This window comes from Phyllopteryx taeniolatus, chromosome 1 (genome assembly GCF_024500385.1).
Source record: "Phyllopteryx taeniolatus isolate TA_2022b chromosome 1, UOR_Ptae_1.2, whole genome shotgun sequence".
NCBI lineage: Eukaryota > Metazoa > Chordata > Actinopteri > Syngnathiformes > Syngnathidae > Phyllopteryx > Phyllopteryx taeniolatus.
Window position 1 is genome coordinate 5,910,532 of NC_084502.1, and position 12,639 is coordinate 5,923,170.

Consider the following 12,639-nt stretch of genomic DNA (forward strand, 5'->3'; position numbering starts at 1 on the left):
GACACTTACAGCCTCCACGAGACTGTTGGCGCTGCCTCTCGTCTGCCGGAAATGTGAGCAATTCTCAGCGGGAAGCCGCAACCGCGAGGGAGAGTGGCCGCGGCTGGGAGCGCTGTCGTGTTCGTCTGTGTACCACGAACTCCGCTTTACCGAGGCCGGGATGTTGCCGACGCTGCCTGAGCTCCTCCAGTCCACCTAAGGACAAGCGCGCGCGCAATTATAAATAGAAAATAGCTCCAGTGTTCCTTGCGTGTTTTGTGCACACCTGTATGAGCGGCGTGTAGGAGGGTGACGAATCGTAGGCCAGAGGGGAGGCGGGGGGCGTGGCCCAGGAGAGGACCGATCGTGTGGGAGAGAGGCGCTGAAGTCTGCTGGCGTCCAGGCCGGCCACCGCCATGACCTGATGGGAGAAGGACACGGACACGTTGAAAAGAAAAGGAGATAATAAGATGAAAAATGTCTTTGGGGAAATGTGTACCTGTTGCTGCAGCAGCTGCAGTGGAAGAGCTGCGCAGGAAGGAGAGGGCGGAGCTTCCTCCTGACGACTACTTCTGCGAAGACACTCGAAACTGAAGGTCGGTCTGTTTGGGGCTGCGCGGACACACGACGACGTCTTTTGTGAACAGACGTCAACATCTGCACCTCATTTAGCTTGATTACCGGGGCCAAAATATGAGTGCAAACTCCAATCAGAATAGTAAACGTTGTGAAATGAATACCAAAACTAAGCGTCACTATTGTTGTAAAAGCGTCCTTTTTGAAGGTTGAACTGGGAATGTAAGCTCCTCAAGAAGGTCAGGCCAGTGTGTCACCTTGCGGTGATGCTAAAAGCCATCTCCGAGGTGACCGCCTGCTGTCTCGACATATGGGCTGCTGGTCATCGTCATAGAAACAATCTGACTGTTGTTCCATGCTGGGGGCTTCGGCGTCCAAATCGCCCTGCTGCACGTTGTGACACTCTTTATTTGACAGCCTGCGCATAAACAGAAACACATGATTTGTGTGAGTAGTCGGCGTAGACATAAGATGTTTGTAGAGTTACCGACGGTGTAGCGGTTCACTCGGTCGACGTCCGCGCAGGCAGCGTGCGTCGAGTTCTCACTTAGCGACTATGGGCCTTCGTGCCAGATCCACATTCCGAGTGGGGAAACCCTAACACACGGGCGTTCCCTGGAAAATCCGGTCGGCCACGCATTTTCCCGTTGACTCCAGAGGCTGTAGTAAGTTTTTCATCTACAACGACATGGAGTGATTTCGCTTCAAGCACGGTGCTGGGGGCTAGCATTAAAAGCGTAGGGCTATTACAGTTACAGTAATGGCACAACGCTGAGTTAGTTGGTCGATCATTTGTTTTTATTTACTTATACGCCGGTGGTCAAAATATGGCAATGCGATCAAGTGACTCGGCTGGTCCGTAGCAAAAGGAAGGTTGGGCACGCTGATTGACCTCCAGTCAGTCATCCAAAACTTTTATTGGATTTATTTCATACAAAATAAAAGAAGACGCTCTCCTTCAAGGTGTTCGCACGAGTCAGCTGGAGCAGTGCGCACTCGGCCGACTGGCAGACGACAATTCTGTTCCGCCAGGTATTTCCACATTAAACCATGCTATATCTTTCACATGGATTTCAATGACATTCACAAGGATCGGGAAAACCTACACCTTATGTGAATGTGACTGCGAATGGTTAGATGTCTGTATATGCGCCCTGTGACTGACTGGTTGGCAACAGTCCCGGATGTAGACTACCTTTCGCCTGAAGTGAGCTGGGAGAGGCTTTACGAGTCCCGGACGGACTGCTGGGACGCACGTACGGATGGCGCACGTGACTGACTCTACCTGTCCCGAGTCAGCATGATGTCATCTTCATGGGACTCGTCCCCACTGTTGTCGTATTCTCCTAAGCCTCGCTCCTCGTCACTGTTCTCTTCCTCCGGCTCCGATCTCCGAACGGCGGGGCGGCGTCCCCCGCAAACCTCCGACCTGGCAAGCCGACGTCAGGTCGACGTGAAAGAGTCCAAGTGTGACAATTAGTTGGCTATCAATCAGTCCAAGAAGCAAATGTGGATCATCGACAACTGCGTGTTTTCGCAGCCATCGCTGGGTGGCGCACGTTTACTTTCATCGTTTTGAACTGTCGAAGGCTAACTTTTGTAATCTGGGGCCAGATTTGATTTTGAAAAAGGGACAGATGAACGAAAAGTTAAAATGTGTTCATAAAATATCTTCAACAGTTTATTAAAGTGATGAAAATAATAGAATTTGAAATGTGATTATTTGTAATTTCATTAAAAAAAAATAATGAACCAATTATTTCACAAAATAACAGTGTTAAATGTATATGTAAAATATTGTAATTTATATGAATCAATTGACACAACATTTCATAACTGAAAAAATAATCAGAAATGCATTTTAATTAAACAGTTCTAGGAGAAAAAAGATCAAAATGATATGCAACAAATGTTTCAGGACTCTTGATAATGTAAATAGTCGGTGGGCCGGATTAAAGAATGAAGCGCTGGTGTCAGCTAGCAAATGCAAATGTTTGAATTTGGAAGCTTATTAATGGCTCCTTGTACAACCTGCTGCTTTTGACGTCATCACTTCATGCGTGTACCGTACCTAATGTAGGCCTCATAGCGGTGCCGCCTGCGCCAAAGTGAGGAGCGCAAGAGGTTGGCCCAGCACAAAGGGGTCAAAGGGGTCAAAGGGGTCAAAGGGCGAAACAGAAAGAAGAAGCAAAAAGGACAGCAGTGAACTCATTGCAACACATCAAGCTTTGTTGTATTATTCTGAGATTCATCGTCATGGTCAATTCTCGTTGTTTGTTCACATTGCGGCGAGAATTGAACTTCTAACGACAGGAAAAAAGAAAACAAAACAAAAAAAAGTCTCATTGTGCGAGAGCTCAGCATGTCCGCATGTGTTCAATCAGGTCGCGCGCAAGCTGCAGCTTATCCCTTTTTTTTTCTCTTTTTGAATTCCTTTGTGGAGCTTGCACGTTGACCCCCGGCCTGACTGAGGACAAGCGCTATATCCCAAATATATGCTGGAGGATTTTGGTCTTTCTTGGGTTATTTTTCACCTTACAATTACTCGTTTTTTACCTATCATGATGAATGCAGACATACAAACGAAGAGACTTTCTCAAGTCAAACCTAAAGGATCCAACGCAACACGTTTATGGATTTTAAAAAAAATAAGGAACTGACCTCATGGAGAGCGACTTCCAAGGCTTCCTGCGGGTGGACACCGGTGAGCCCGTTTTGCTGGCGGACGGGCGGTCTGTCGCCACGGGCACGTTGGCATTGTTGAGGTTGGCGTTGGAGGGTACGGGTGATTGTTGGTGATTGGAATTCAAGCAGGAGTAGTCCGACGGACGAGAGGTGTTTTGACGATGACACCGGACGGGCGAGGAGTTCATTTCCATCTCCTCGCCTTTGTCGTTGTCCCGCAGGCCCGTTTGGGCAGCTTCTGTTGAGGCGCCGCAGGAAAAGGGGATGATCTGTAGAGGGCGTTGAGTGACGGTGGTCGGGGGGGCGGGGCCTCGCGGCGTCGTACTGACGTGGTTGACATGGTTACCGAAAAGGCCGCCGTTGCGCTGCACAGCGACGTCGGCAAAAGAAGCGGTTAACAAGTGCGATCAATATTTTATTCATGAATTAAAACGATGTAGAAAACTTTGTTGCTACCCAAATGCACAGTACATAGTACAAAAGTGGGATACCCTGTATATTTCCTCGTCATCCTCCTCTGTCAAATGGACAATCCCCTCGTCGTGGAAGTCACAGGATATGGCGCGACGGATCTCGGGTCCGATGTCGTGCAGCATGCGCAGGCCGGCCTGGAAAGACACCGGACGGAACGGAACAGACCGCAGCGTTTCATTCCGTTTTTGACATTTACGCCGGAAGAAATAGCGGGAATTGAAGTAAGCTGTCCAGCACTCCGACTCACTTAAGTCGGATTATATGACGTTAGTCCCCAGAGCAAGATACAAAAATATGTGCTTGCAAGGTGTTGATTTGTTAAGTGTGTTGTGTTTTTCGTTGAGCGGTTTGACAGTACTCACCTGCAGAGCCACGGCGGTGTTAATCCTGTCGAAAGAGCGCCTACCCACAAGGCCTCTCTCTTTGCGCCTCTTGAACTTCCTAAAGTAGTCCTGTATCAGGAAGGTGGCATAGAACTTCCCCACTGTTACCTCGTCATCTGAGTGAACAGACCAGACACATCGAGGCCTCCCGAATCAACACCAAAAGCGCAAAAACACTCCTTTGTGTGGCTGTGACATTCGCGTTTACAACATTCAAATACTCTCTCACCATCACATAAACACGCCACAATGATCCTGCAGTATGTCCCCAAATCCAATTACAAAAGTAATTAGGATTGGATTACATTGGGTGGAAACAAATCCACATCTTGACTATTTCTCTTTCAAAATAACAGCAACAAAAGAAACGGGCCCGAGCAAGAATTCACTTGATGACAATTCCGTACAAGGTCAGAGGTCACACCCACAGCATCCAAATTTATAGCGGTCCGTCCTGCATCTAGTCAGGACTTGGTCCAACTCACCGTGCTGCTGCTTTGTCCGCGAACAGGTTGCGAGACGCGTCTTCAAACAACAAAAGATCAACAAAGCGGCAGGTCCAGACCGTGTGTCCCCATCCTGCCTCAAAGTCGGGGCAGTCGCCAAAGCTCGCTCCAGTCTTCACTCAGATCTTCAATAGATCACTGGAACTGTGCGAAGTACCAAGCTATTTCAAATGCTCCACCATCATTCCAGTCCCCACAAAAACTACAATCTTGGGTCTAAATGACTACAGGCCTGTCGCCTTGACATCTGTGGTCATGAAGTCCTTTGAACGTCTCGTGCTGGAGCACCTCAAGAGCGTCACAGGTCCCCTGCTGGGCCCCCTGCAGTTTGCCTACCGAGCCAACAGGTCTGCGGATGATGCGGTCAACATGGGACTGCACTTCATCCTCGAACACCTCGACAGTGCAGGGAACTACGCGAGGATCCTGTTCGTGGACTTCAGCTCAGCGTTCAACACCATGAGAACACTCGTGCCAGAGTAGCATCTGCTCCATTTGCACACTGATTGAGGAGTATCTGCAACATTTGCACAATCGACATTGTCCCAGACGATCGCACTACTCGTCACTTTCAACCGCATCCGCTCCTTGAAGTGTCGGCGCCCTTTGCACAATGCTCATTGCACCGGTCGATTGCAATATTAGTCATTGGAACGGCTCGAAGTGCTAGAGGACTCTGCATCTTTTTGCACAATTGTCAAAAAAATTTTTTTTACCTGCATTAACAGATAACTAGCAAACCTTTTATTGCTCAGTGGCTGTTTTTGTCAAATGTCTTTCTGGCTCAAAGTGTTCTCTGTCCATTGACCGTCCGTTGTCGTACACGAGCGGCTCCAACTACCGGACATACTTGGCAAATAAAGATGATTCCGATTGTTATTCTGATTTCAATAGGACTAAGTAAGGTATTTATATCTTAAAAGTCCGATTTCGGACATAACGGAAATATAAGTACGGCGAAATCCTGCCTCTTGTTCAAGTTCACCTATTCGCGTTTGTTTCTGGGGAACTGATGCTCAGCTATTCACTCAAAATGTACCTACTCCTGTGGTCTTTCCAAGAAATCGAATGTTGGCGCCAAACACATGGCTAATAGGAAATACTGGAGTAACTGGTGTCAAGGAAGTATGTCGATTGAGTGACTACTACGGTACGTCGGGGAGGAGGAAAGTTAGCCCGTGCTGTTTGCATAAGTCTTCGCCACATTTGCTCTACTGGGTGGCCATTCCAAATCTCAGGTTGCGAAGGTTGCACGGGGGGGGGGGGGGGGGGGGGGGGGGGCAGCGTAGCTTAGAGAAGCCGCAAGCGGTCAACTGAAGCTCTCGTCTTGAGAACACAACACGCAAACGGAGGACAGTTCGCCATAAATGAAGCAGGAGAACTACAGTACGAGCGCCATCTGCCATGCGGGGGAAGATGGAAGCATGGATCGGCAATGGCTCCACAAGCCATTTTGGGCACATGATGATGATGATGATGATGATGATGATGATGACCCATCTTCAAGCAGTAGAAGAGTTCGCCGCGTCACGCAACACAGCTGAAGAAGCACACCTGTGAATTGGAGCGCTGGATTTTGGCTGAATGACTTTCGTATTTCTAATCATACGCGTCATGTATTTCAGTTTTAGGAACTGAGGATTTTGCACAAAGTACAAGGCGCCGTACAGCAGGCACTGTTTTCCCGAGCGGAGCTCCGTGAACGTGAACATAACGTGACGTAAAGTCTCGTGCCACCAGACTAAAACCGAACTACCCGGGGAGCTCAGGGTGGCAGAAAGACAAAAGAAGGCAGTGTGTGACTGAGCAAAGCGAGCTGTGGGAAAGACAAGCTTGACACAAATCAAGTTGAAAGAAAAAGATCAATAAACACGCAGTTGAATGCGTTGGGCATCTAAAACACAGCGCTGAAGCACGTGTGCAAATTGGGACAAACGCACACACGCGCGAAGCGAGTCTGCAGTGAGAAATGTCACAATTCCCGTTTTCATTGGGCATATAATGCAAAACAATTCAAACTGTAAAAGAATTGATGATTGGTTCTGCATAAAAACGATTCCATTGCAACGGTCATACGAGCAAAGCGGCTAAAAACAGGAATAAACAATATAATCGGCAACATAGCAGGTAACGAGGCTGACGTCAACTGTTCGGAAGAGGGCGAGCACTCATCGAGCTCCAATGTAGAGTGCAGCTTGTTCAGCGGGGGCCCTCAGGCGAAGGCCAAACGTCGAGCGACGTTATCGCATGGAACGCGGGGGGCAATAGCAAACGCGCTCATGTATCCACCAACATTTCCTTCTTTGGCGTTTTGGCTCATCTTTTGGAATTCGCGGCCAATTTCGGAGTCAATTATGAATTGCATTGATTAGTTTGATAAATCCAACGTCTATTGGGAGTCGGCACAGTGAAAACGGCGTTATGATATTCTCCGAACAAGAACGTTGGCGAGAGAGGCCGAGTAGAATTAGTGAGCACTCACCGCCTGCAGGGGGCACTACTTGATCCAACAGCTTCATGCCGGTCCTTTTCCAGATCTTTCTGATCACAGCTCTCAACTCCTCGTTCGCTTGTTCCAGGTTACCTTGGAGACAAGATTCACGATGGGAAATTCTCTCTCTCTCTATTTAGGGGCTACGTTTGGCACAATTCAATTTCCACAAAGCTAAAGGTTTGGACTCACCTTCTGTTTTAATCTTGAGAGCAGTGCGTACCAGCGCAAACAAGGTGGCGTTGAACATAACTGTGCCGTCGCTGTTCAGAGGCATGTTCATCGCAACCAGACGCTGCAAATGTTCATTCCATCAAATTGTTACAAGGTTATATTTCCATAGCACGGGTTTGTCATGTGAGGTATTTGTGTACAACTTCCTGTAAATATTTTAGGATGCGCCAACCTTGATATTATAGAATGATTCTCAACTGGTGGGTTGGGACCCAAAAGTGGGCCGCGGAGCCATTTTGGGTGGGACACGGACAGGCAGTAAAAAAAGGTTTTTAAATTGAGAGCATAATTCCGACTGTTCAAACTGTTACAATTGCTTTGGTCTGCAACCTTCATTTCCAAAAAGAAGACCAACTATTGAAACTATTATTTACAGCAGTCACGTTCACCATCAATTTCTTAATAAGGTAGGAGGACGTTTCAATTTTACATTTTAACAATGTAAACGAGAGTAGTTATGTTTCAACTATTCGATTAATATGTTGCAGAGGCTACTTTTGAACAATAAAACGTTCTTTTTTTTTTTTGCTAACTTTTGTAAGCGGGTCGCAACTTAACGACGGTCGAAAACTGCGGGTCCCAGGGTGGCAACAGTTGAGAACCAATGTTAGAAATCATAAAAATCCATTCAGGCTTAGTGTAAATAAACAAATGCGCTTAGTAAAATATGAATAAAGAATAATCCAAAAAATCTGATCTTATCCAATTCTAAACACATACGTGTGCGTCGGAAGCAAACGTTTCAACGGGATATTATCCAGAAGTTTCTTTGAATTAACATATAGAAAAATCACATTTCACATTGAACAAAAAGAGGTTTCTGCCACATTAGTTCATGGAGGAAAACAATTTGACCTTGTTTTAGCTATCACTCGCTGATTTCAGAGTGAATGATCATATCGTATAATTTCCCATTCAGCACCATGTACACACCTTGCAGGCCACCCTGTGCGGGCACAGCTTGCCGAAGCCAAGTGGAGGTTGGATCCTCCTCAGTAAGGTCACCACATCCAGGTGTTTTATCCTGCCCCTGTCAGTCAATAAACCACAAGACTATAGCAAGAATAGACCATAACAAATAAATACACAGCAAAAGGCAAAGTCCCAAGTCTTGTACTCACTTTGCTTCCGGGTCGTATTCGGACCAGATCCGTTTAAATTCATCAAGGTGATGAGGTCCGAGAATGGACCAATCTCGGGTGAGATAGTCAAAGTTATCCATGATGACAGCGACAAACAGGTTAATAATCTGAAAGCAGGACACGGTGTTTAATTTCAGGACGTCTGCGTGTATGCCGTCATTATTACTCCTGTGTAGTTTTGCGGAAGGGGTCACGATCACCAGGAAAGCGCAGAGCATGTAGAAGGTGATGAAGTAGACGATGGCGAAGCCGCTGCCACAAGTTCGCTCCTCGCCGGGGTTGTAGTCCGACTCGGTATCGCACAACTTCCCCGGAAGGCAGGCCAGCATTATCTCCTGCCAGGCCTCGCCCGTGGCACATCTAACATTCACCACCAGCGACAAATTGTGCTGTTCAACCCGTTAGGCACCAATCATTCAAAGTGAGAGCAACACACCTGAAGAGCATGAGGACAGCTTGAGGGAACGTTTGGAAGTTATTGTTGCGGTTGATTTGTGTTCCATCCACCATGGCTATTTTCCCAAAAACCTGCCAGATGGCATAACAGTCCAATCAGTGGCGATTTGCTCCTCGGCGCAACTTGCTCAGTGCCCCGCCACATGGAGCAGATGTTGCTACAGTGAGGGCAAGCGTCAAATATCTAGTATGCATCTGTAGCGCAGTCTGGTCAATAGTTAATTGTAGCCGTGCTCTATTTGTCATATACTGCCCTGCAGTTCCATTATTGGAGCCGGGAGGGCGCTTTGTGTCCTCGCTCTCTCTCTCTCTCTCTCTCTCCCCCCCCACCCAGGACCACCTCCATTACCTTTCCTCAATAAGCTGTTCGTCATTTGACATCTGCCTCCGCCTGCTCTCGGGTCCAGCTACTCCCCACACGTGACAGAATTATTGTTGTTATTAAGGTAGAGGTAAGAATGAATGCATTTGTCTCAATGAAATTTAGTGTATAATAATATCCAATCATTCTTCCACAAATAACTTGAACTGAGGCACAGCGTCTATGAGAGCAATAAAAATAACTGTTGCTATCGGAATGTCACATAGTAAGCCCCTTATGCGTTTGTCTGACCATTCACGTCTTTTAACGTTCAAGTCTCGTGCCATCCATATTCCGTGCACGTGAAAGAATGCTTTACCTGCATTCCAATTACCGCATAGATGAAGAACAGCATGGCGATCAGAAGTGCAACATATGGCAGAGCCTGGAGGGAGGGAACAGAAACTAAAGAAACTTAGACGTTGTTCACTGACATTAGTCACCACTTACTGGCGTCACATGCAACGCTATCTGATAAGAAGATCAACATTTGTCTTTTTAAATGATTGTCAAAACAATTGTGCATTTCAGACTCACCTGAAAGGATTTGATGAATGTCCACAGCAGCGTCCTGATGCCCTCCCCCCTGCTCAACAATTTGACCAATCGCATCACTCGAAAGAGGCGGAAGAAGGTGATGGAGATGCGAGCACTGTCTTCAGTATTCTGCACAATGACGATAAACATTGAAGGATTAATAATCCCGGTCAGGGAAATGAAGACGTATGAAAACATGCAATTCAGTTAAACACTGGATTAAACTTGATTTATTGCCACAGTCACGTATGTATGATTCAATGTAAATGATATGCGGAAGACATCGTTTCGTGATCTCGGCAATGACAATTAGAACGCATGCAGAGCAACAGCATGCCACGAACACACCTGAATTTAAAAAAAACGGCTAAGCCTTTTCGAGTCCGTAGTCCAAAAGACAAATAAACAAAGCACACATACAAGCGACCTCGAGTCTGATGCCGAGCTGGGCGACGCATTGTTTTCAGTGCGCACAGACTTCAACCTCAAACAACCATTTATTCGTCATGTGAAAGCAAACACTTCAGACAGCTTGTTGAAATGAACAACAATAACGTCTCATGCCATGCACCAATTCCAACAAACAAAACGTCGGCTGGCCATTCAACTCGAGCCCAATTGCAAGAAATTCAACAACATTCTCTCAAAATATATCAGATGACAGAGTACACAAAACTTCTTGGTTTTTTTTCCCAGCGATCAAATGTTTTTGGTGTTTGGAGTTGAAATGAAGGAGGCCGGGCTTCCTCTTACCCCTGGTTCCACTATCACCTTGACGACAGGGAGCGCTGCTGACTTAAAACCAAAAACCTGAAGTTAATTGGAGTTGTACCAGATCCAGATGTACAGCACCCGACATAAACTACGGCATCATCACATAGTTTTACCTTTAAGGAATCCAATGTCTAACTGAATAGAGTTAAAATATATACACAGTAAATATATTCCCACTAACAGCAGGGATGACCGTGCATTACAATTTGTTCAACACATTGTAAACAAAAAAAAAAGCATGGTCAGCATCACATGCAAAAGCTTCCTGATACTGCAAATGCAGAAATGAGATGACACAGATCCACACTCTTTCATGTATATAACATATTAACTAGCAGGCCCAGATTGAACACCGAGTTAGCACATTTGTGCTGAGTAAATTCAGACAATTTCAGTATTGATACTTTTTGTGACATTTTGGTTTGGCGGTGTCCTGTGAGATTTTGCTCACGTGAAATGATTGCTTTGGCACAATAAAGGTCGGGAAACATTGTATTAGACCACCACCCAATGTCACGTTGCCCTAAAAAAAGACAGCAATGCTTGACAACATGAACAAAAGAATTATTGGAATGTTTCTGCACATCAGTAAAGCTTTTCAATCGGACTTGGTTGAATGACATTTTTACCCATGAATTTTCCAAATTTGCTGTTTTACAAAGAAAACATTATGATGTATTAAACTGAATAGATGATATTGATTATTTGCATTCGTCGAAGCGAAAGATGTCTTCCGTTGGCTAAATGCTACGCATGATTCATTTCTGACTTCCTGGTGAGGTGCCTCCAATTTGGGTAGGGACAGGTGAATTCAGTTTGAAATGAAGAGTCCACATTAAAAACACGACATGATACTGCTTCGTCTCTTGTGTAGTTGATACACAATATCCAGTACTGTCATTATCTATTGTTTTGTTTTGTGAAGTAAGGGAAACACAGCTGCAGTCCTTTTCAAACATTGCAGAATTATCTTTTAGATGTTCTCAAATTTGCACAGTATACTGATTGCTTATTGTTAATGGTAGCAAAGCAAATGTATTTATATAGCACATTTCATACACAAGGCAGCTCAATGTGCTTTAAAAGCATTGAAAAACAAAGAAAAAACTGCGTAGAAACATTTAAAACAAAGAGAAAAACTAAAACTAAAATACAATTAAAATAGCGTACAGTGCAAGAAATATCATTTACGAGTGGAAATGCTCTAAAAAGCATGGGAAAAAAAAGAAGAGTTTTTAACCTGGACTTCAAAACATGTGACGTCACTTCTGTTGGCAACTTCTTCCATTTGTGTGTAGCAAAATAGCTAAATGCTGCTTCACCATCTTTGCTTTGGACTCTGTGCTCCACTATTTGAGCGGAGTCTGTCGATCTCTGATTTCATTAGCATGTCTTTCATGTATTCAGGACCTAAGCCATTGAGTCATTTATAGACCAGTAGCAGAACTTTCAAATCTATTCTAAAACTGACTGGAAGCCAGTGTAAAGACTTTAGAATTCATAATTTGTAATATTCTCTGACCTCTTTGTTCTGGTCAGCATTCTGAATGAGCCGCAGCTGTTTATTGCTCTTTTTGGGGAGTCCGGTCAGAAGACCATTACAATAGTCAAGTCTACTTGAGATAAACGCACGGATGAGCTTCTCCTGGTCTGCTTGACACATGCAAGCCTTCACTCTGGATATGTACTTCAGATGGTAAAAGGCAGTTTTAGTAATTGATTTGATAAGTCAGGTCGGAATCTATCAGAACACCGAGGTTTCGGACTTGGTCTTTGGTTTTTAAAGATAGTAACGGCAATCCGCTTTTCTCTATTGCCAAAAACAATTATCTCAGTTTTGTTGTGGTTTAATTGAAGAACATTTTGGCTCATCCAGTTATTTATCTGTTTTAGACAGTGACACAACACCTCAATTAAACCGTAGTCATCTGGAGACACTGCTAGATATAACTGTGTGTCATCTGCATAGCTATGATAGTCAAAATTAAAGTTCTGAAGAATTTGACCCAAGGGTAGCATATGCAGGCTGAACAGGACGGGT

General features: G+C 45.3%; 1 protein-coding gene across 10 annotated transcripts in view; it reads right to left on the reverse strand.

Annotated features, from left to right (window-relative positions):
- The window catches only part of cacna1db (calcium channel, voltage-dependent, L type, alpha 1D subunit, b), a 71,941-nt gene that overhangs the window by 2,607 nt on the left and 56,695 nt on the right, over positions 1-12,639 (reverse strand). For all 10 annotated transcript variants that reach the window (XM_061766105.1, XM_061766090.1, XM_061766135.1 and 7 more), the window contains 18 exons: positions 10,578-10,619; positions 9,825-9,953; positions 9,607-9,672; positions 8,907-8,998; positions 8,671-8,830; positions 8,450-8,577; positions 8,262-8,358; positions 7,287-7,389; positions 7,086-7,187; positions 4,077-4,213; positions 3,732-3,848; positions 3,217-3,605; positions 2,627-2,653; positions 1,841-1,984; positions 813-973; positions 479-591; positions 266-400; positions 10-195 (listed from right to left, as the gene is read on the reverse strand). In XM_061766105.1, the coding sequence (XP_061622089.1) occupies positions 10-195; positions 266-400; positions 479-591; positions 813-973; positions 1,841-1,984; positions 2,627-2,653; positions 3,217-3,605; positions 3,732-3,848; positions 4,077-4,213; positions 7,086-7,187; positions 7,287-7,389; positions 8,262-8,358; positions 8,450-8,577; positions 8,671-8,830; positions 8,907-8,998; positions 9,607-9,672; positions 9,825-9,953; positions 10,578-10,619 (2,328 nt within the window). The remainder of the gene's footprint in view (positions 1-9; positions 196-265; positions 401-478; positions 592-812; positions 974-1,840; positions 1,985-2,626; positions 2,654-3,216; positions 3,606-3,731; positions 3,849-4,076; positions 4,214-7,085; positions 7,188-7,286; positions 7,390-8,261; positions 8,359-8,449; positions 8,578-8,670; positions 8,831-8,906; positions 8,999-9,606; positions 9,673-9,824; positions 9,954-10,577; positions 10,620-12,639) is intronic.